The 22341-nt window shown below is 33.9% G+C and overlaps 2 protein-coding genes and 1 pseudogene across 2 annotated transcripts; 2 read left to right on the top strand and 1 right to left on the bottom strand.

Moving 5' to 3' along the window:
* The first annotated feature begins 1230 nt into the window (after positions 1-1230).
* Positions 1231-3441, top strand: LOC110667597 (phytosulfokine receptor 1-like). The gene has a single exon (XM_021828491.2). The coding sequence runs from the start codon at positions 1317-1319 to the stop codon at positions 3396-3398; it is 2082 nt and encodes a 693-aa protein (XP_021684183.2). The 5' UTR covers positions 1231-1316; the 3' UTR covers positions 3399-3441.
* On the bottom strand, positions 3246-10747 carry LOC131172801 (dicarboxylate transporter 2.1, chloroplastic-like; annotated as a pseudogene).
* A 5774-nt stretch (positions 10748-16521) lies between these two features.
* Positions 16522-20562, top strand: LOC131173156 (probable DNA helicase MCM9). Its single transcript, XM_058135056.1, has 8 exons — positions 16522-16590; positions 17156-17222; positions 18055-18136; positions 18408-18529; positions 18628-18695; positions 19288-19547; positions 19614-19766; positions 20347-20562. Exons 1-6 carry the CDS (start codon positions 16526-16528, stop codon positions 19490-19492), a joined length of 609 nt encoding a protein of 202 aa, XP_057991039.1. The 5' UTR covers positions 16522-16525; the 3' UTR covers positions 19493-19547; positions 19614-19766; positions 20347-20562.
* Positions 20563-22341: the final 1779 nt, after the last annotated feature.

The following is a 22341-nucleotide window of genomic DNA, read 5'->3' on the forward strand; positions in this document are numbered from 1 at the left end:
TTAAATATTATATATGGTTGGACCACAATTACCAAACCTTACGAAAATAGATACATAATTTAGGCTCATATTTTTATAAAAAATATTTTTTATTATTTGATTACAATATTAAACTAACAATATGTATTTATATTATCGATATATAAGTATTTTTACAACTCAACTTAACTAAGCCTTTATCTCAAAAATTTATTGGGATCGGCTATATGGATTATCTTTCTCTACTCTAAACGATTTTGGATTAAATTCTCAGAAATGTATAATATTTCTAGGTCATGTTATACTACTCTCCTCCAAGTCAATTTAGGCCTACCTCTTCTTTTCTTTTTATCATCTAACCCAATGTGCTCTACTTGTCTAATTGGAGCTCGTATGTCTACGCTTCACATAACCAAACCACATCAATCTCCCTTCTCTCAACTTATTCTTAATTGGCACAGCTCCTATATTTTCTCTAATATTCTTATTACGAACTTTATCTAGCCTAGTATAGTCATATAAAAATATTTATATATTTCTCTAACATATAAGTATTTTTACATTTTAATAAAATTGTCAAAGTTTATAAAATAGAAAACAATTGTTTTTTTAAGAGAAAATGTTATTTTTCTTAAAAATAATTTAATTTTTTTTAATTAAAAAATATTTTTTATTAATTTATTTTCTTAAATATTCTAAATACTAGAAAATACAAAAAATATTGCTCGCGAAAGAAATGTAGTCTTAATGAAATATTTTTTAGGGATTCTTGTAAAGTCTAGGGTTATATTTGTAGGCTTTCTTTCTAAATGACATCAAATATTATTGGTTGGACCACGCTTACCAAACCAAATGGATACTTGTCTATTAATTTCTGTTATTTTTTTTAATAAAATATTTTAAATTTTTTTATTATTAATATTTATTATTTAATCATTCATCTTTTAACCGTTAATACCCTATTCATTTACTTTTATATGTTATCAAGATTTTTAATATAGGGATTAAAAAATAATTAAATTATACAAATTATAATAAAATATTTTTTAATTTAATTAAATTACTCTTTATCTCACTTAATTAAGAAAAATATATTAAAATAGATTTTAGAAAAACGTGCAAATAATTTAAGAATTTAAAAATATATATATAATTAATACTTTTTAACATTCTCTAAACAGTAAATAATTATGAACAAAATAATTTATAAAAAATGACTTTATCTTCCTTAAATTTGATGGACCACGGAAGTTCCCACATACCTAGAGAAAGAAAATCATCATAAATTATTTTCTCCGGAAAATTATACTCTCTCTCCTGAGTTTCTTGGTCCCAGAATGGAATTCTCAAGCTTATATTTTTTCTCCATTCTTATAGCACTCTGCATCCACTTCCAGACCAGGATGGCATGCAATTCAAATGACAGGATAGCTCTCAACGATCTCTACTCTTGTTTAAAATCAAAACCAGATAGCTGGAATAGCTCTTCTGCTGATTGCTGTACTTGGGATGGTGTCACTTGCAATAATTCCAGTGTTTCAAGTAAAAGAGTCATTGGGCTAGAACTTGGGAACAAGAGACTCACAGGAACAATCTGCGAGTCCTTGGCAGTTTTGGATCAACTCAGAATTTTGAACCTCTCCCATAATTTACTCCATGGTACCCTTACAACTAAATTGTTCAGTCTGCAGAATCTTGAAATTCTTGACCTGAGCAACAATTATTTTGTCGGGTCAATTCCACTACATGATGATATGCGCTCAATCAGGTTTATCGACTTGTCAAAGAATTACTTGAATGGTACTGTCAATGCAACACTTTGTGAAACCTCACCCCATATTCAAGTTCTCAACCTGGCAAGTAACAAATTCACTGGTGAAGTTTCGACCACTTTTGGAAGATGTACTTCTCTGCAGAATCTCTCTCTCAATGTCAATAGTCTCTCAGGAAGTTTTCCTGGGGGCCTCTTGCAACTGAAAGACCTTCGCGCGTTGCACCTTGAAGGCAATCAATTTTCTGGACCACTGGATGCTAGATTAGGTAACCTTTCTAATCTTGTGGAGTTGGATATTTCCTCCAATAGGTTTTCTGGAAATCTTCCTGATATTTTTGGGAATCTTGGAAAGCTTGAGAAATTCTCTGCCTTCACAAATAAATTCAATGGCCACATGCCCGAGTCATTGGTAAATTCCCCATCCCTTAAAATTCTTGATTTGCACAACAACACCCTTGATGGTCCCATCAATATCAATTGTTCTGCAATGATTCATCTAATTTCCCTGAATCTTGGTTCTAATAATTTCCATGGTCCAATCCCTGAAACCTTCTCGTCTTGCCACAGCTTGAGTATTTTGAATCTTGGTAAAAACAAACTCGGGGGAGAGGTTCCTTACAACTTCAAGAATCTCCAGGCCCTGACGTTCCTTTCACTCTCAAACACCAGCATATCAAATATCTCAAGAGCTCTTGAGATACTACAACATTGCAAAAACTTAACTACGCTAATCCTTGGCATCAATTTTCAAGATGAAGAAATGCCTGGAGATGTCAATTTGCAGTTCAGAAATGTCAAGGCCCTTGTCATTCCGTTTTGTCAGCTGAGAGGTTCAATTCCACTATGGTTGACAAATTGCAAATCGCTGCAGTTGTTGGATCTGTCTTGGAATCTCTTGGGTGGATCTATCCCACTCTGGCTAGGCAATTTCAAGAGTCTCTTTTACTTGGATTTATCAAACAATTCTTTTACTGGCAACATACCAAAAAGCTTGGCAGAACTACAAACCCTGGTCACCAATACGGTCATCCCACCAGAAGAAATCGCCCCCGGTATCCCTCTCTTTAAGTACCGAGAACAGGGCACTGGTTTGCAGTATACAAAAATTTGGAGCCTTCCACCAACTATGGATCTAAGTTTCAACAAGCTGACAGGACCAATCTTGCCAAGTTTTGGGAGACTGAAAGGACTTCACGTTTTAGGACTAAACAACAATGGTTTGTCAGGGCCAATTCCGGCTGATCTATCAGGAATGTCGAACTTGGAAGCTTTGGATTTGTCCCATAACAAACTATCTGGAGAAATTCCTACTTCATTGGTAAAGCTCAACTTTTTATCCAAGTTCAATGTGGCATACAATCAACTTTCTGGAGAAATCCCAGCAGGTGGCCAATTCATGACCTTTCCTTATTCAAGCTTCCAGGGTAACAAAAATCTATGTGGCGGAGATTATGTTTCCTGTAGACCAGTACAAGCTCCTGTTCAGTCTCCTAGCAAAGAAGAAATGAAAATTGTTGGTTTGCCATTTGAAATAGGAATTGCTACCGGCTTTGTCCTCTCTGTCGCAATCTCCTTCATGTCAGGCTGGGTGTTTTCAGTGGCAGAAAGAACTACTAGTACAAGTAGATTTTTATGCTGGAGGTAAGAAAAGGTTCAAGTTAGCATAGGTAAATCTTTAAAGATTTGTCAAAATCTTCAAAGAATAAGATAGATCATCCAAATGACTAGAGCCCGTGAAATTATATTGTGAAAATGAATCTATTGTGAGAAGTTCTTATATCTGGTCTTAATCTATTGTGAGAAGTTCTTATATCTGGTCTTAATTAACATTCTATAGAAGTGCCTTCAAAAAAAAAAGGTGAGTGAACCTGGTAGGAAGTAGAATTATGTAAATATTCTTTTTTAATTTAAAAATTAAATTTAAGACTTTGTTTAAATTAAAATTAGTGAATGTATTATTCAAATATTCATGGAAGCAATTACTTAATCCTGAAGAAGAAAAGAATAATGAATGGCGCGGCGGATATGATTTTGAAGGATCATTTGGGGGTAGATGTTTCACTTGCTTCTTAAATATCATACGTGAATTTCATTAAATATCATATTGGAACTTTTATGTTCACTAGAGAAATAAATTTAAATTTTCAATCATTTTAGACGCACAAACATCCAAATATACCGAAAATTTGAGGGCTGGATAAGCAACACTTCAAACTTGCAGATTGATTTGTATATGAACAGAAATTTGGACAATTTTTACGTATTGTGCATAAGATTCAGAATCACCAGATAAATTCAATTGACACCAAGAAATTGAACCAGGCAAACGAAGTTGAACATCAAACTCAAAGCAGCTGGTCTTTTAAAATCCATAAATTACTTCCAAACCTGTCCAGATGTAAACTGGATGCCCCTCTTACAAATTCCTGAATCCTGTAGTGTAGTAGTAGGTGAAATATGCACAAGTGATTGATTTTTTTCTTTTTTAAATCCAGTGGTTCATACCTTGAACTTGAGTTTCTTTTAGCTGTGTCAGTTTCCTTAAAATCAAATCATACATGTTCCTTGGCCGCAGAGAAAGAAGCAAAGAAGCTGCAAACTGTTGTCTTTGCTTATCTTGTTAAATTTAAAACAGAGAAGGTATTGCAGCAGCCTGAGAGTCAAACTTGCGCACAATATTAAACACAGCGAAGTATAACTGTTTATTCAATATGATTTTTCAATTCAAAAAGCCATTCCTGCGTTAGTGTTACTACAAGCTAACACAGTTAAGAATAATAAAAGGTAAAATAAAAAATAAAAATTCCTCTCTCAACTAAATTTAGCTCAAATGTTCCCTAAAACAGGACATCATGCGACATGAAATTTAAGCAGTTACTTACAAGTAAAGTTGAGATTAGTAGAGGCCCAAAAATTTCCACCAGGCAGTTCCAACCGCTCCCCAGATGATAGCATTAACCAGGGCCATTACAAAGCCCATCTTGAATACATCAGGAAGGTCTACATACCCAGCTGTTAAACAAGAACAATTTAATGTCATCAATCAACACACAACCACGCATCATAAGAAGAAAATAGAAGTACATAAATTACCAAAACAAATGATTCAACAAAAGACAACATTTTGTTTCTATTCAATGACATAAACGAAAAAAAACAAACAATGCACATCTTTAAACCATTTAGGCTGAATCAATGTCATTATGAAATTTCACATTTCCTTCAAACCCTTGTCAACCAATTGAGGTGAAAAGGAAACTTAAACCTCAATGAACATTTGAAGAGTGAAAATTTGGACATCAATTGGTTTTACCATATGAAATAATCATAATAACAAGACAGTCAAATGAGTTGATAAAAATATAATATTTGCAAGAAAGAGGACAGACCTCCATATTATACAGCAGCCTGACCACTGCTGTAGTGTGTAAGAGCACCAAAAAGATTTGTATTGTAAGCTAAAGCCAGTGCTGCCAACACACCAGGCACTCCAGCTGCCAAGTGCATGGCAATAAATGCAGAGTACAGAGCTCCCACATGACCAGTTTGACTAGCGAATAGATAGTGAATGAAGAAGTAAGATGCCTGAAGAACACCAAATGCAGCTGGCCAGCTCAAAGAGAGAGATTGAAGGATCTTGGCCACACAACCAGACATCCAGGTAAGCAGTCATCCCAATCAAGCACTCCCAACAAAAGTAATATTGATAAGGCAATCATTGCAGCTACAACACTCGGTATACCAAGAGCATCTCTGCATGAAACACAAGCAATATCTGTAACACCCTCACTGTAACAATTCTGCATATTCTACTGTTCCTGTGACCGGTGACGGTCCGGACAGCTAGAACGTCTGGAAAAATAATTAAACTAAAGTGAGGAACCATAAATAACTCAAATATTAATAAGAAAAATTTAGTAAAAATTTTAGAAATAAAATACAACTAAGTTAAACGAGCCGGTGCCCTAGCGATGGGTAACCTAGTGGGAAGTTGCGGTCTTGGCAACTAGGAGCCTAGACCTGAGAGAAAATTCATAAAATAATTTTTGGGACTCCAGAGAAGGGTCATTGAGGTTCCTGTGGTATTAGAATGCCAAGAAAATATTTAGGAAAATTTTTCAATCGGTACAGACAATTTTGACCCGTTAAGCCAAACGGAGGGCATTTTGGTCATTTCGCCTTCAGAGACGATTTTTGGCCGACTTGTCCAGTTAAGTAAATAATTATTATGACACAAAATGTGAATAAACATTACTAAAAATTAAATTGAAAATGAATAGAGATGAAAAGAAAAGAAAATGAAAGAAAATACCTAATAATGACATCATATGATGTCATTAAAAACCTATCCACCAATCACAATTTGTTAAACTCATTAAAAGAGATAAAAGTGACCAAAAATTTGAAAAACCAATCTGCATCTTCAACCTTTGGGCAGCCTAAAAAACGTTGAGAGAGAGAGAGAGAGAAGAGGTTCCACCATTAAAGCTCCCTTAAGCTTCATTTCCCACTTCAAACCACCTCAAAACCTTGTCCTCCCTTCACTAAAAATTTCCCTTACCACTAGAGCAAGACTTGGGCAGCAATTAGAAGAAGAGAAAGTGGAAGAAAGTGAGGTGTGAACAAGCTTAGAAAATCACCAAAGAGGTTAGTGCCATAACCTTTGCTTTTACATCTTTCTAATCATGAATTTGAGCTAAGTTAAGTTAAAAATTTGACAAAAATTGAATTAATGAAGCATGGTTATATTCCATGAAGTTTTGGCAGCCTTGACATGAGTTAGGGTTAGGAGAAATCTTTGGTTTAAAGTGACATATTGCTGCCCCTCTTATAAATTATATGATTAGTATAGCAAATTAGGAGTGGGATGCATGAATTGGAGGCTTGGTCAATTAGGATTAGGGTTTTGGAGAGAAACTTGGACCTTGCTTAGGTAATGGTGAATGAACATTTTAATGGTCAATTAGTGACCATTTGAGGTAAGTTGATCATAATTTGGACTGAAATATAGCATGGCAAAGTGGAATGATAGGCTGCCTAGGGACAGCAACAAGGGTGGCTGTGATTCTAGCCCACTTGGACAGCCATAACTTTGGCTGTGTAGGTTCAATTGGTGTTTGGCCAATTGGACATGAAACTAGGCTTATAATGGCACATTTTTGCTGAAGAAACAATGCCCAAAAGACCAAAACAAGTGGACCAAAAGTTGGCCCTAATCCGGATACCCAGCAACAGCACCTGCAGAAATGACCAAATGAACATTCATTTGGCCATAACTCACTGTAGAAATGGTCAATTGACCTGAAATTTTTACAGCAAGAAGTTAAGACATAGACAAACAACTTTCATGAAGAAACCTACCCCAAATTATGACCATAACCTAACCCAAATGGCAGTGGCAGTCACTGTTCATGGTACTGTAGATTTGGTAAATTCTGCAGAATTGAAATCCGGCCAGCTGTGGTTTTTGGACCATATCTGGAGCTACAAAACTCCAAATGGAGTGATTCAAAAAATGAAATTCAACTAGACAAAATAAGGAACAACTTTCATGTTTACCATTTCTTCAAATTCCCACTGCAATAGGACCCAATGGAACAGTAAAATTGGGTCACAAAAACTGAAAATTATGCTCTTTTGGTTTTAGGTTTGAAAATGGATTTGGTGGTTAATTCCAACAAGTTTTAAATATAAAATGTGGTACATTGGTGGTGCGAAAGCCAATGTACCTATTTTCTATCCAAAAGTCAATATTTTTATTGACCAATGAGGTGAATAGTGACACCAAAACTTGAAATTCAAAATTTGAAATTAGAAATGCATCTAGGGGACTTTAAATTGCAATTGGCAATTAATACTAGCAAATGTAAAACTCAAAATGTGGGATCTTGGTGTAATTAGAATTAATATATCCACTAAGTATGAAAAAGTCAACATTTTGGTTGACTAGTAAGGTGAATAGTAATCTAAATGATTAGTAAATTAAGATGAAAACCTAGAACCAATTCTAAGCTTAAACGCTTAGAATTGTATGACAAATGTAGACTATGCATCCTAGTCAAAATTGTTAAAAAGGAATTAAGGCCATAAATTTGAAATCCATGAAATGTTTATGGATTACTTGAAACATGAAAAATAAGTCACCTAATTGATGTGAATAGATAGTTAGGGCTTATATGCCCATCACAAATGGAATTCATAAAATATTAGTAACTCAACTTGAAATATAAAATTTGTAATTACATAAGTAGATTCTTGAATGTATAAATGAGAAAGGAAAAATGTTTTGAATACAATGGAACATGTGAACCATTGTTTAGAATTGTGATCAATATGAATAACATAATGAATGAATAAATGAACCATATTAATGTATGAATGAGACATTAGTTCTCATTATTGTAGAGAGGAGAAGTATTTTGAGCACAATGATATAAAAGGATAATTGATGTGAATTGTGATCATATAAATGATCAGATGAATGTATGAATTATAATTGAAATTTATCATGAAATAATAAACTCATAAAACACAATATATTAATATTTAATGATATTATGTGCCCTTGTATTGCCTAGACATGTGTGTCAGATTGGATAGTTTGGCATGCCAATAAGGTATTATTTTAGCAGTACTGCGAAAGGCTTTATGCCTGTATTCATGGCTTTATGCCCGTATTCATGGCTTTATGCCAACATTCATGGCTTTTATGCCCCATTATGGGTTATCATGGCTTTTTAGCCATACTGACTGCATACGTGGTTGACGTTCTGCGTCCCATGGTATGACGGCCCGAGGCACCGCGGTGTCCAGTGCCAACGACCCGTTATCTAGTTTAGTCAGCCTGTCGTAGGTTACTTGGGCAGTGTAATTTATTGAAATAAATTAAGACTATTAGTAATTAAAAATATTAGAAATCAAATAAATGAGTTAATAAGACTTCAAAGAATTAGTTAGAATTATGAAATGATCCAAACCACATAAAAATTGTTAAGTAAAATGACAAAAGAGTTGCAAAAATAGGTATAACTTAACTAAATATTTTAAATGTACCTTCTATTGCCATATAAATATAATCTGAGTATTTTTATTAATTCTGTATGTTGTACATTATCACTGTGAATTTTGGAATTAAACGCTTCCAAAGCGAAACAAATGAGAACAAAAGATAATTAATATTAGACACATTGTATTAAATTAAATTGATTCTTAAATATTCAAATTATGCTTCTTTCTTTCTTTATTTGTATATTTTATTTTCTTGTTATATTATTGCACCACTAAGCAGCAATGCTTAGCGCGATGGATTTGTTCCCTCGCGCAGGTACTTTGACTAAGATTTTTGGAGTCCAGATCTGCAGAAGTGGCTGGAGTATTCAAGGTTGTCACCTCCTCAGCAATGCATGTAGATAGGGCCCATATAGATCATATTTTGTATTTTGTATAAAATGCTAGATATTGCATTATAATGTAGATTAGGAATAGGTAATTAATATAAATGTGATGTAAATTAATAAATTAGCTCTTTCATATGTAATTAGTTTATACATCATGTAAATTATGAAATTTTGTAATTATTTTGTAAATTATGTAAATTAAGGAAATTTGAAAATTTTGCTCATTGAATTTGAGAATGTTTACATATGAATTGAGTATGAATGGAAATGTATGGAAATGATTATGAAATTGAAATGTATGGATGAGATTTGAAATATGAGAAAATTATGAGAATGATTGATGAGATAATTATGATTAGCATGGATAAGATTTTATTTTGGAAATATTATTGAAATTTTCAAATAGGTAAATAGTAAAATACGTCAACTGGTAATAAAATAGGGGAAACTCCGCTGGTTTCTCCGACGAAAAATAATTAATATTAAAATATAATGAGATCAAATTATGAAAGGAATAAAGTAAGATAAGATAGGGTGCTCCAGCATCGAATGTAGCACACTTTGCTCAGCTACACTGTAGTCGGGTGAGGGGTGTTACATTTATTGGTATCAGAGCGCGGTTTAGGCGTTCCTAGGCATAGATAGATAAAATAAGATTGTGTGCATGACATGCATTGCATTCACATGAGTCGAGGTGACACTAATGCAGATCTATTTTCGTGGTTATTTTAGGTTAAGGTATAGACTCAGAATCGCAGAGGGCAATAGAAGAAGAAGTAGTAAGCCGTATCTCGACTGGGAGTGATATTGGAAATCGGGGAAATCCTGCTCCACCAGTGCAAGAGGTGCCTGTACAACCCCAACAGGCCTTGTTTGAGCAGATGACTGAATTCTTCGGACAGATGACTGGGGTTATTCCACCACCGCTTCAGCGGTAATCACCTCTAGGAAAAATTAGGAAATATGGAGCTGTAGATTTCAATGGTAGAAAGGAAGACGATTCTTCAACTGCTGAGTATTGGTTAGAAAGGACTAAAAGAGTTCTGCAGCAGCTCCATTGCACACCAGAACAGAGTTTGGAGTGTGCAGTTTCATTGTTACAAGAAGCTGCATATCGGTGGTGGGATGTTGTAACCAAGGGAGTGCAACCAGCCGACGTAACTTGGGAATTCTTTCTGATAGAGTTCAGAAAGAAATATATTAGCTGTGTTCATGAAGAGGAACAGAAGAGGAGAGGTGATCAGCAAAAGAGGAAATTTGGACAGTCTAGTAATAAGAGGCTGAGAGAACAATTAAGTCAGACATTTGATCAAAGTAGGAGATCCAGACTGTGCCTATACCTGTAAGAGATCAACCAAAACACTAGTAGTGAGTGCGTCGGGACTAGCAAGAAAATGTGGTCATTGTAACAAGTGGCATAAAGGTGAATGTAGGGGATTGACTGAGCCTGTTATAGATGTGGGGCCATAGACCATCGTCAAAGATTGTCCTAAGAGGAATTTACCACGGACCTGCATGCAGGTCGTGGAAGGACCAAGTACAATAGTAACACCACTTCCAAATGTCACCCAAGCCGGAGAGGAGTAAGAAGCCCCATATGTGAATTTGAGGTAAAATATTTCTTTTATGATATGTCTAAGTGTATAATGATAGATTCGAAAAGACTAAATAGTACCATATATATAAAAGAAGTAGACAGAGGGAGCAATAGAAAGGTAAAAGAATTATCTCATAAACCAAAACACCCAGTAAATTTCGAGGACGAAATTTAAATTAGAGGGGAAGAATTGTAACACCCTCACTGTAACAATTCTGCATATTCTACTGTTCCTGTGACCGGTGACGGTCTGGACAGCTAGAACGTCTGGAAAAATAATTAAACTAAAGTGAGGAACCATAAATAACTCAAATATTAATAAGAAAAATTTAGTAAAAATTTTAGAAATAAAATACAACTAAGTTAAACGAGCCGGTGCCCTAGAGATGGGTAACCCAGTGGGAAGTTGCGGTCTTCGCAACTAGGAGCCTAGACCTGAGAGAAAATTCATAAAATAATTTTTGGGACTCCAGAGAAGGGTCATTGAGGTTCCTGTGGTATTAGAATGCCAAGAAAATATTTAGGAAAATTTTTCAATCGGTACAGACAATTTTGACCCGTTAAGCCAAACGGAGGGCATTTTGGTCATTTCGCCTTCAGAGACGATTTTTGGCCGACTTGTCCAGTTAAGTAAATAATTATTATGACACAAAATGTGAATAAACATTACTAAAAATTAAATTGAAAATGAATAGAGATGAAAAGAAAAGAAAATGAAAGAAAATACCTAATAATGACATCATATGATGTCATTAAAAACCTATCCACCAATCACAATTTGTTAAACTCATTAAAAGAGATAAAAGTGACCAAAAATTTGAAAAACCAATCTGCATCTTCAACCTTTGGGCAGCCTAAAAAACGTTGAGAGAGAGAGAGAGAAGAGGTTCCACCATTAAAGCTCCCTTAAGCTTCATTTCCCACTTCAAACCACCTCAAACAACCTCAAAACCTTGTCCTCCCTTCACTAAAAATTTCCCTTACCATTAGAGCAAGACTTGGGCAGCAATTAGAAAAAGAGAAAGTGGAAGAAAGTGAGGTGTGAACAAGCTTAGAAAATCACCAAAGAGGTTAGTGCCATAACCTTTGCTTTTACATCTTTCTAATCATGACTTTGAGCTAAGTTAAGTTAAAAATTTGACAAAAATTGAATTAATGAAGCATGGTTATATTCCATGAAGTTTTGGCAGCCTTGACATGAGTTAGGGTTAGGAGAAATCTTTGGTTTAAAGTGACATATTACTGCCCCTCTTATAAATTATATGATTAGTATAGCAAATTAGGAGTGGGATGCATGAATTGGAGGCTTGGTCAATTAGGGTTAGGGTTTTGGAGAGAAACTTGGACCTTACTTAGGTAATGGTGAATGAACATTTTAATGGTTAATTAGTGACCATTTGAGGTAAGTTGACCATAATTTGGACTGAAATATAGCATGGCAAAGTGGAATGGTAGGCTGCCTAGGGACAGCAGCAAGGGTGGCTGTGATTCCAGCCCACTTGGACAGCCATAACTTTGGCTGTGTAGGTTCAATTGGTGTTTGGCCAATTGGACATGAAACTAGGCTTATAATGGCACATTTTTGCTGAAGAAACCATGCCCAAAAGACCAAAGCAAGTGGACCAAAAGTTGGCCCTAATCCGGATACCTTGCAATAGCACCTGCAGAAATGACCAAATGAACATTCATTTAGCCATAACTCACTGTAGAAATGGTCAATTGACCTGACATTTTTACAGCAAGAAGTTAAGACATAGACAAACAACTTTCATGAAGAAACCTACCCCAAATTATGACCAGAACCTAACCCAAATGGCAGTGGATGTCACTGTTCATGGTACTGTAGATTTGGTAAATTCTGCAGAATTGAAATCCGGCCAGCTGTGGTTTTTAGACCATATCTGGAGCTACAAAACCCCAAATGGAGTGATTCAAAAAATGAAATTCAACTAGACAAAATAAGGAACAACTTTCATGTTTACCATTTCCTCAAATTCCCACTGTAATAGAACCCAATGGAACAGTAAAATTGGGTCACAAAAACTGAAAATTCTGCTCTTTTGGTTTTAGGTTTGAAAATGGATTTGGTGGTTAATTCCAACAAGTTTTAAATGTAAAATGTGGTACATTGGGGGTGCTAAAACCAATGTACCTATTTTCTATCCAAAAGTCAATATTTTTGTTGACCAATGAGGTGAATAGTGACACCAAAACTTGAAATTCAAAATTTGAAATTAGAAATGCATCTAGGGGACTTTAAATTGCAATTGGCAATTAATACTAGCAAATGTAAAACTCAAAATGTGGGATCTTGGTGTAATTAGAATTAATATATCTACTAAGTATGAAAAAGTCAACATTTTGGTTGACTAGTAAGGTGAATAGTAATCTAAATGATTAGTAAATTAAGATGAAAACCTAGAACCAATTCTAAGCTTAAACGCTTAGAATTGTATGACAAATGTAGACTATGCATCCTAGTCAAAATTGTTAAAAAGGAATTAAGGCCATAAATTTGAAATCCATGAAATGTTTATGGATTACTTGAAACATGAAAAATAAGTCACCTAATTGATGTGAATAGATAGTTAGGGCTTATATGCCCATCACAAATGGAATTCATAAAATATTAGTAACTCAACTTGAAATATAAAATTTGTAATTACATAAGTAGATTCTTGAATGTATAAATGAGAAAGGAAAAATGTTTTGAACACAATGGAACATGTGAACCATTGTTTAGAATTGTGATCAATATGAATAACATAATGAATGAATAAATGAACCATATTAATGTATGAATGAGACATTAGTTCTCATTATTGTAGAGAGGAGAAGTATTTTGAGCACAATGATATAAAAGGATAATTGATGTGAATTGTGATCATATAAATGATCAGATGAATGTATGAATTATAATTGAAATTTATCATGAAATAATAAACTCATAAAACACAATATATTAATATTTAATGATATTATGTGCCTTTGTATTGCCTAGACATGTGTGTCAGATTGGATAGTTTGGCATGCCAATAGGGTATTATTTTAGCAGTACTGCGAAAGGCTTTATGCCTGTATTCATGGCTTTATGCCCGTATTCATGGCTTTATGCCAATATTCATGGCTTTTATACCCTATTATGGGTTATCATGGCTTTTTAGCTATACTGACTGCATACGTGGCTGACGTTCTGCGTCTCATGGTATGACGGCCCGAGGCACCGCGGTGTCCAGTGCCAATGACCCGTTATCCAGTTTAGTCAGCCTGTCGTAGGTTACTTGGGCAGTGTAATTTATTGAAATAAATTAAGACTATTAGTGATTAAAAATATTAGAAATCAAATAAATGAGTTAATAAGACTTCAAAGAATTAGTTAGAATTATGAAATGATCCAAACCACATAAAAATTGTTAAGTAAAATGTCAAAAGAGTTGCAAAAATAGGTATAACTTAACTAAATATTTTAAATGTACCTTCTATTGCCATATAAATATAATCTGAGTATTTTTATTAATTCTGTATGTTGTACATTATCACTGTGAATTTTGGAATTAAACGCTTCCAAAGCGAAACAAATGAGAACAAAAGATAATTAATATTAGACACATTGTATTAAATTAAATTGATTCTTAAATATTCAAATTATGCTTCTTTCTTTCTTTATTTGTATATTTTATTTTCTTGTTATATTATTGCACCACTAAGCAGCAATGCTTAGCGCGATGGATTTGTTCCCTCGCGCAGGTACTTTGACTAAGATTTTTGGAGTCCAGATCTGCAGAAGTGGCTGGAGTATTCAAGGTTGTCACCTCCTCAGCAATGCATGTAGATAGGGCCCATATAGATCATATTTTGTATTTTGTATAAAATGCTAGATATTGCATTATAATGTAGATTAGGAATAGGTAATTAATATAAATGTGATGTAAATTAATAAATTAGCTCTTTCATATGTAATTAGTTTATACATCATGTAAATTATGAAATTTTATAATTATTTTGTAAATTATGTAAATTAAAGAAATTTGAAAATTTTGCTCATTGAATTTGAGAATGTTTACATATGAATTGAGTATGAATGGAAATGTATGGAAATGATTATGAAATTGAAATGTATGGATGAGATTTGAAATATGAGAAAATTATGAGAATGATTGATGAGATAATTATGATTAGCATGGATAAGATTTTATTTTGGAAATATTATTGAAATTTTCAAACAGGTAAATAGTAAAATACGTCAACTGGTAATAAAATAGGGGAAACTGCGCTGGTTTCTCCGACGAAAAATAATTAATATTAAAATATAATGAGATCAAATTATGAAAGGAATAAAGTAAGATAAGATAGGGTGCTCCGGCACCTAATGTAGCACACTTTGCTCGGTTACACTGTAGTCGGGTGAGGGGTGTTACAATATCACTTATTATCGTCCAAACAATCAGCAAGTGAAAATTAAAAGAAACATCAGATCATTGATGTTAGTGAATGTTAGTTCATTTATTAGCTTTTTTTTTTTTTAATGACATTAACAAATCTAATCCAATACACTTGTAAAGTCAATATTCAAATAGTTTGTTCATTTCGTTTATTAGCCAATTACTATTAAATTATTTAGTTAGATATTAAATAATAAATTTAGTCAATAATGTCCGATTCTAATTACATTTGTCCAATTAATACATTGTCATAATACTAATATTCTAATAAATTTATTAGTTATGTTGATATATGCGTATAAAATAAATAATTATGTGTGGGAAGAATGATATAAATTTCACAGGTACCGGCAAGTCTCAATTCTTAAAATTTGCTGCAAAATTAAGCAACCGATCTGTCATCACTACTGGGTTGGGGAGCACTAGTGCTGGATTAACATTTACTGCTGTGAAGGATGGAGGTAATTCCTATTGCCTTGAGCTAAATAATAGGTATAAACTTTGACTAGAGTGTTAGCAGGTTTGTTTATCCATTGATCTTCCACTTCTTCTGCAGCTTTGCTGATATGTTGAATTCTTGACATAATGTACATGGGGTAGCTTCTATATGATAGGGGTCTGTTTTGTGAGAATTGTGGTAAAAAAATTTTAGCACATTCTTGTTTCTAAATTGTTTGCATGGATTAAACAACTTTTTGGCTTTAGATAACACTTAATTTTATAGAGATCTCCATTATTTGCTCACCCATTTATTGAAAATTTTTGCTATACAGCGCATGGATGATGGATGATATAAATCTAATGAGGGTTCGATTTAGTGCTAATGAAATTTTAATTTCCTATCATCTTTTTGTAGTCACTCTACAGAATCACCCCTTCTCTAGTCCAGTTCTCTTCATGTTATTTTCTTAACCATTCAATAGAATGTTCATTATATTGCTTAATTCTCCTTTAGAAACATGGGAGTAGAAGGATGCTGTAACTGAAAAACTAGGTAGCTTAACTTCATAACGGTTTTTTTCCACATTATCAAAGGTTAATATACATGTAAGCACTATTTAATTCTTATAAAAATTTATGCCTATCATATTTTTGATATTTTTCAAGAGCTATTATGTCAGCCAAAAAGTTGTTAAAGCTAATTTGTCACCTAAAATAGTTTTATGTGCTCTGTGTGCACTACTTTTTAGTTGATCTCAGCCATTAACTAGTATCTTATATATCCACTAGAGGAACTTTGCTTTTCATACATGAGTCTTTCTTGCAACTTGTATGAAAATAATGCAATATGTTGATCAAAGGACTAATTGTATTTGTCATCTGAATAGGAGAATGGATGTTAGAAGCCGGGGCCCTTGTTCTTGCTGACGGTGGCCTTTGTTGCATTGATGAATTTGATAGGTACTCTCTTCAAATGTTGGTGCAAAAACTACTATTCATTAGTTGTTACCAATGTTAAACTTTGACCTCCTATGCAAGTATTGGCTCACAGCCATCGTCAACATCACCATTGCCACCTTTTTCTCAGCAAATACGAATTTTGTATTGAGTGACTTTACTTATGTTCTATGTACATCAACTCTTGGAGGTGTTTCTTGCCTCCAATTACCAATAATTAGTTGTAGCTGTTGGATTGTTTATCCTTCTGCCCTCTTCTTAATCAAGACAATCTAGATGTTATCTGTATGCTTAGGGAAGCATTGTCAAATTGCTCCATCTTATTGTGATAGGAAGTAGAAAAATTTATGAAATCTTGTTATATTTGGTCCAATTATATTGATGATGTTGTCACACACATGGACACTTGATTATTGGAGCAAAATCTTTCTCTTTATATGGTACTTTGGTTAAAAGTTCCCATAATAAAGATTCGCACTGGTCAACTATGATATTTGTTGATTCTTCTTCTCCATTTCTTTTCCTTATTAGTGTTTAATGTCAAGGTAAATTAAATTTTGTTTGGCAGTATGAGAGAACACGACAGGGCAACAATACATGAAGCAATGGAGCAGCAAACCATAAGTGTTGGCAAGGTTGCCCATCTATTTATAAGTTCTTCTTAAATGTCTTATATATTGTATGGAATCTTATTGGATTTTTCCCTGCATGTTATCTATCTATAATATATATAAAAGTACGAATAGGGGCTACACAAAATTACTAAAAAATCATAGACTTTTCTATTTGTCATCTTATTAATTTTTACCTTTTTCTGAATTTATATAAATTTCATTAATCTATTTTAATTAATTTTTATTTTTAATATGATTATTAAATTCCTAATTTTACTTAGAGTTTTCATAAGCTTATAATATGAAGCTGTTTGGCCAGTGCATAATTTGATTTGCAATATCCTTAGTATTGGGTTTGTAAATGGCTTCATTTGGCTAATTTCTCAATTTCAAAAGTGATACTTTATGTGCATCCCTTTCATGTAGTACTCCTCAGAGAATTTTGGATGCACTAATAACCAGTCAATAACTACTTGATGCCATTGGAAGCTTGGGAGCTGAAAGTATGCTTACGTGACATCTCATATCTCTTAGATACATGAACCCTTAAGCACCATCTAAACATGATGCTGAATTGAAGTGGCTCAAAAACACACGAAGGACAGAAGGGAGCAAGAAGAAAGAAAAAAATGGATAAGAAAAGGCAACTTAAATTATATGCCAGAAAGAGATGTATGCTTTAAATGAATAAAAAAAAGTATATTGTATATTCACGTTGTTTCTTATGTGGTATATCTATTCTTGCAAATTCCATTTCTCCGTATATCATCCTTGATAATTTACACAATTTTCCATTGTGTGCTTGGCCTTAGCAGAATTACTGATAACATTTGTTTCTTTCCTTGTTTTCCAGGCTGGTCTTGTAACAACTCTCAGTACTAGGACAATTGTCTTTGGTGCAACAAATCCCAAAGGACAATATGATCCAGATCAAAGTATCACTTTCATTCATTAAATTCTTTAGTTTATTTATGTAAGCCATTTATAGTCGCTAAATGCAATTTACTCTTACCTGTTGGTGTAAAACTCTAGTCTTCCTTCTTGCTCTTTTCGGCATAGGAGGTTGATGTGAGACATAGTAATTTTCGTAAATTTATATTTTCGCTCTTTGTTCTCTCTTTCTCTCTCTCTCTCTTGAAATCATCAGTTGATTGGTCTATGCTCATGCACAGATAATTGTATTTGTCAATTCTTAACCAATTGTAGCTCTATCTGTCAATACTGCACTCTCGGGTCCATTATTAAGCAGATTTGATATAGTTCTGGTTCTCTTGGATACAAAGAATCCTGAATGGGATGCAGTTGTGTCATCTCACATTCTTGCTGATGTAATGTGCCATAATAATGTTGTTGAAATGATTTGCTGCTGTCTCATGAAGCAGTTGCATGATCTAAAACCTGACTTTTTTGTGAAACCAATTTTCAGGAAGAATCAGACAAAGGCGATCACAATGATGATTTAGCAAACATTTGGACATTAGCTATGCTTCGTAGGTAAATTTGTTACTTTGGTTCAATGACCATTTGCTTATTGCTGAATGGCTGATCTCTTAAAGAGGGCTTTGAAATGTTTGTTTGCAAATAAATGATCTGAAATGGATCTATCGTAGCAAAAATAATTTTTCTTGACTTCTGAATATTAGCATGGTCATGTGGGCCAAGTGTGTCAGAGGGAGGGTCAACAGGAAGGTCATGTTCTTAAGTTGTCTTAGTGTTCTAGGCTTTAGGATGCATTTGTATTTATACGATTGGTATCAGATCAATTGTTTCTCTTGCTTGCTATCTTCACGTCACAACAAAGATGCATTGGTTTTTTAGCTCACATTCTTTCCAATCCATTTGGATTGTGGGTGTCAGTATATTTCTCGTATTGGGAATAGTCTTTTTTAAATTTTCAAAAAAAAAAAAAAGCCTGGTCTTGTATTTGAAATTATAAAAGTAGTCTTTCTGTTTCTGATGCTCCCAGCACAATCAAATTCAAAGATCTGCAATTTTTTTTTTTTTTTTTTTTTTGTTATGGAACCTATTAATCCTTAGCCACGTAATTTTGTCTGAGCATTCATCAGCTTCCTTAGATATTGTGCAGGTATATTCATTTCGTTAAAGGGTACTTCAGACCAACACTCACAAAGGAGGCTGAAAAGGTTATCTCAAGTTATTATCAACTTCAAAGAAGATCTGGGACTGATAATGCAGGTTCTTTTACATTAAAGTCCTTTTTGGCTAAAACACTGTTTCTCTCTCTCTCTCTCTCTCTCTCTCTCTCACTATGTGCTTATATGCCAATTTGAATTGCAGCAGGGACAACTGTTCGCATGCTGGAAAGTTTGATACGCCTTGCTCAAGGTGTGTTATGTTTGTATTGATTATCTATGTTAGTTCCTTGGGAATTTGACACAATCCGTATTGCAGCACATGCAAGACTTATGTTCAGAAATGAGGTCAGTAGGTTAGATGCTATCATGGCAATTTTATGCATTGAATCATCCATGACGACTTCAGCCATTGTGGACAGCGTTGGGAATGCCCTGCACTCCAATTTCACAGAAAACCCTGATCAGGAATGTATCCTATACTATTTTCAGCACATTTATAACCATCTACATACTTGCACACTGCATTCAATGACTGGTATTCAAACATTCATGTGGGAATCTGTCATAAATACATGCTCATGCAAATATAAAATACTTGGGCTGGTCTACTGAGCACGATTGGGCATGAATTGGTTATGGTATGGCCTTTTGCTCAAACAGCAGTTTTGCCATCATCATGGGTTAGGTCTGTCGTTTTGATGAGCTGCTATATTTGCCAGAATTGAGACTTCGCTTTGCCTAGATGCTCAGCTCAAAACTTTGGTAAAGATTCTTATGTAATGCTTATCTCAAAATAATGTTTTTTATAAAATTAATTTTATTTCATAACTTGAGCAACTGTTTGTCTACGATAAAGATGCTCCTCATTTGCCTTTTACAAGGCAGATTTTATGTGGTTCTAGCTGCATAGTAAAACAAGTACTCTTAACAATTAAGAATAAGAATTGCTAGTCCATTTCACTGTCAGCATGCATAATCATGTCATCTGCATAGCCTGAACGGGCTTGAAATGAATCATTTTTTAATCTTAACTACATATAATACCATAGATACCAAGCAAGAAAGGCTCATCCTTGAAAAGCTGAAATCGATTGATGAATTTTCTGACATGCACAGCATAGAAGAATTGTCCAGATGAGAAGACAGAAAGCAAAAGCATCTCAGCGAATGGAATTAAAAGATTATCAGGCAGTTCATGACCGCGAGTATATATCCACAATCTGTACCACTTTGTTATTGAAAAGAAAAATCCCGAGTTACTACCATTTTTCTTTCTCTAGCTTACACAACTATCTTGCCGATTGAGTATTATCTACTGGCAATGAATTTGTTAAATTTGATATCATGTACAGTATAAATATTGATTTTAATATTTAGTTCAGCAGGCATTGTATTTGTAGTTTCACATGGTTTATGTACAAAGCTACCTTGGATATATGCGTCTTATGTTTTTGGTGTGGTGAATCCGCAAGTATACGGGTCGTCTCAAGTAATAAAGTGATGAATCAAGTATCGTTCCCACGAGGATTTGCCGTTTGAGTACCAAACTATGAATGAAGCGATTATTTGGGCTAATAATTAATGAATGATTGGTAAATGTAAATGAGCGAAGTAAATTGATTAATCTAATTGGAATATGTAAAGAGCAAGCAAATAAATTCTAAATCTAGTTTGCAATTAAACTAAATTAATAATGGGTAATTTAAATGAAAGTCTAATTATGTTAAAAGTGACTCCAGAATTGGGGGTTTATGCATAAATTAATTGGGATTTGTCTTGGGCATTCCAATTTTTAGGGAAAAATAGAGTTTGAAGGTGATTAATTCTAAATTCCTTTGATTTCTTTTTCAAGCAAATCAAAGTGTGTTCTAAAATAACCAAACCTACTTTCGTATGTTATTTGATTACTCTAAAACCCATTAAGTTTTGTAACCAATCATTAATCCCTCTTAAAATCCTAGTTTATTTCTAATCTAAGTGATTTTAAGTTCCTATTCTTGATTATCTATCAATGACTTTCACCTTTCGGTCCTTCAATCAAAGATTAACACAATACCCAATGGCTACCAACATTAGGTGAGTAAATTAAGCACACAAGGAAAGAATCAAAACTCATATTTATGTAAAATAAGGAAATACCCAGTCCAAATCCACAAATTAATCTAAAACATATTTCCCAACTCTGAAATCTAAAGAGTTTACTCACTCATGATGGTATTTACAAGAAAGATTGATGGAAAAGTAAAGAAAAACATGATAAGAGGACTAAAATAGAAAAACCTAGGTAGAAGAACCAAAATCTCTGGTTTCTGGAGCTTCAAAACTGGTGCAGCAGCTCCTCCCCAAGAAAAAATGGCGTCTCCTCTCTCTCTCTCTATTAAATTTTCTTTCCTTTTTGTTTTTCCTCCCTTTCCTCTTGTGGCAAAAATTAGGAAATGATGAATTTATATCGTCCCAAAAAGCTGCCCTAAAAGTAAATAAGAGCCAAGGAGTGGATAGGAAATGAGGTGTAAAATTATCCAAGTCAGCAGCATTTTTCATGTTCTGGGCAGTCTGCTTAGGGTTCGGCTTAACCCTAAGCAGCTTCTTAGCAAATTTCAGCTTCTGGTCGCACTGTCTGCTTAAGGTTAAGCAGACTCTCAGCAAATCTCGGCAGACTTAGAGTAAAATAGACTTTTCTGCTCATACTTGACTTGTGCTGCACCTTAAGCACTGCCGCTTTACCCTAAGCAGGATCTTAAGCAAAGTCTCAAGTAAATTTCGGCTAACTTGCTCTTTCAAGGCTTGATTTCTTCAACTTTCCTCTATGCTCAAAGGACTCCAAATTTCTTCAAATCACTTCCTAATGCACTCATTGATCTTCGATTTGCTACAAAATCCTATCAAAAACAACAAAATTACGAAAATCAAATATAAAGTATCTAAAGTTAACAAATAAGATAAAATAAAGCTAAAAACATAAAATACACTAAAATATAATGGCAAAATGGATACAAAACTACCCTAAAATGCCTATATGAAATGAGTATAACAAATTCCCCCAA

Source organism: Hevea brasiliensis, chromosome 14 (assembly GCF_030052815.1).
Source record: "Hevea brasiliensis isolate MT/VB/25A 57/8 chromosome 14, ASM3005281v1, whole genome shotgun sequence".
In the NCBI taxonomy this organism is placed as follows: Eukaryota; Viridiplantae; Streptophyta; class Magnoliopsida; order Malpighiales; family Euphorbiaceae; genus Hevea; species Hevea brasiliensis.

Excerpts from the sequence above, each read along its gene's own strand:
- LOC110667597 (XM_021828491.2), top strand. The coding sequence starts at position 1,317 with ATGGAATTCTCAAGCTTATATTTTTTCTCCATTCTTATAGCACTCTGC.
- LOC131173156 (XM_058135056.1), top strand. The coding sequence starts at position 16,526 with ATGTTAGAAGCCGGGGCCCTTGTTCTTGCTGACGGTGGCCTTTGTTGC. Across the intron at positions 16,591-17,155 it reads TGCATTGATGAATTTGATAG|TATGAGAGAACACGACAGGG; the intron begins GTACTCTCTTCA and ends TTTGTTTGGCAG. Across the intron at positions 17,223-18,054 it reads AAACCATAAGTGTTGGCAAG|GCTGGTCTTGTAACAACTCT; the intron begins GTTGCCCATCTA and ends CTTGTTTTCCAG.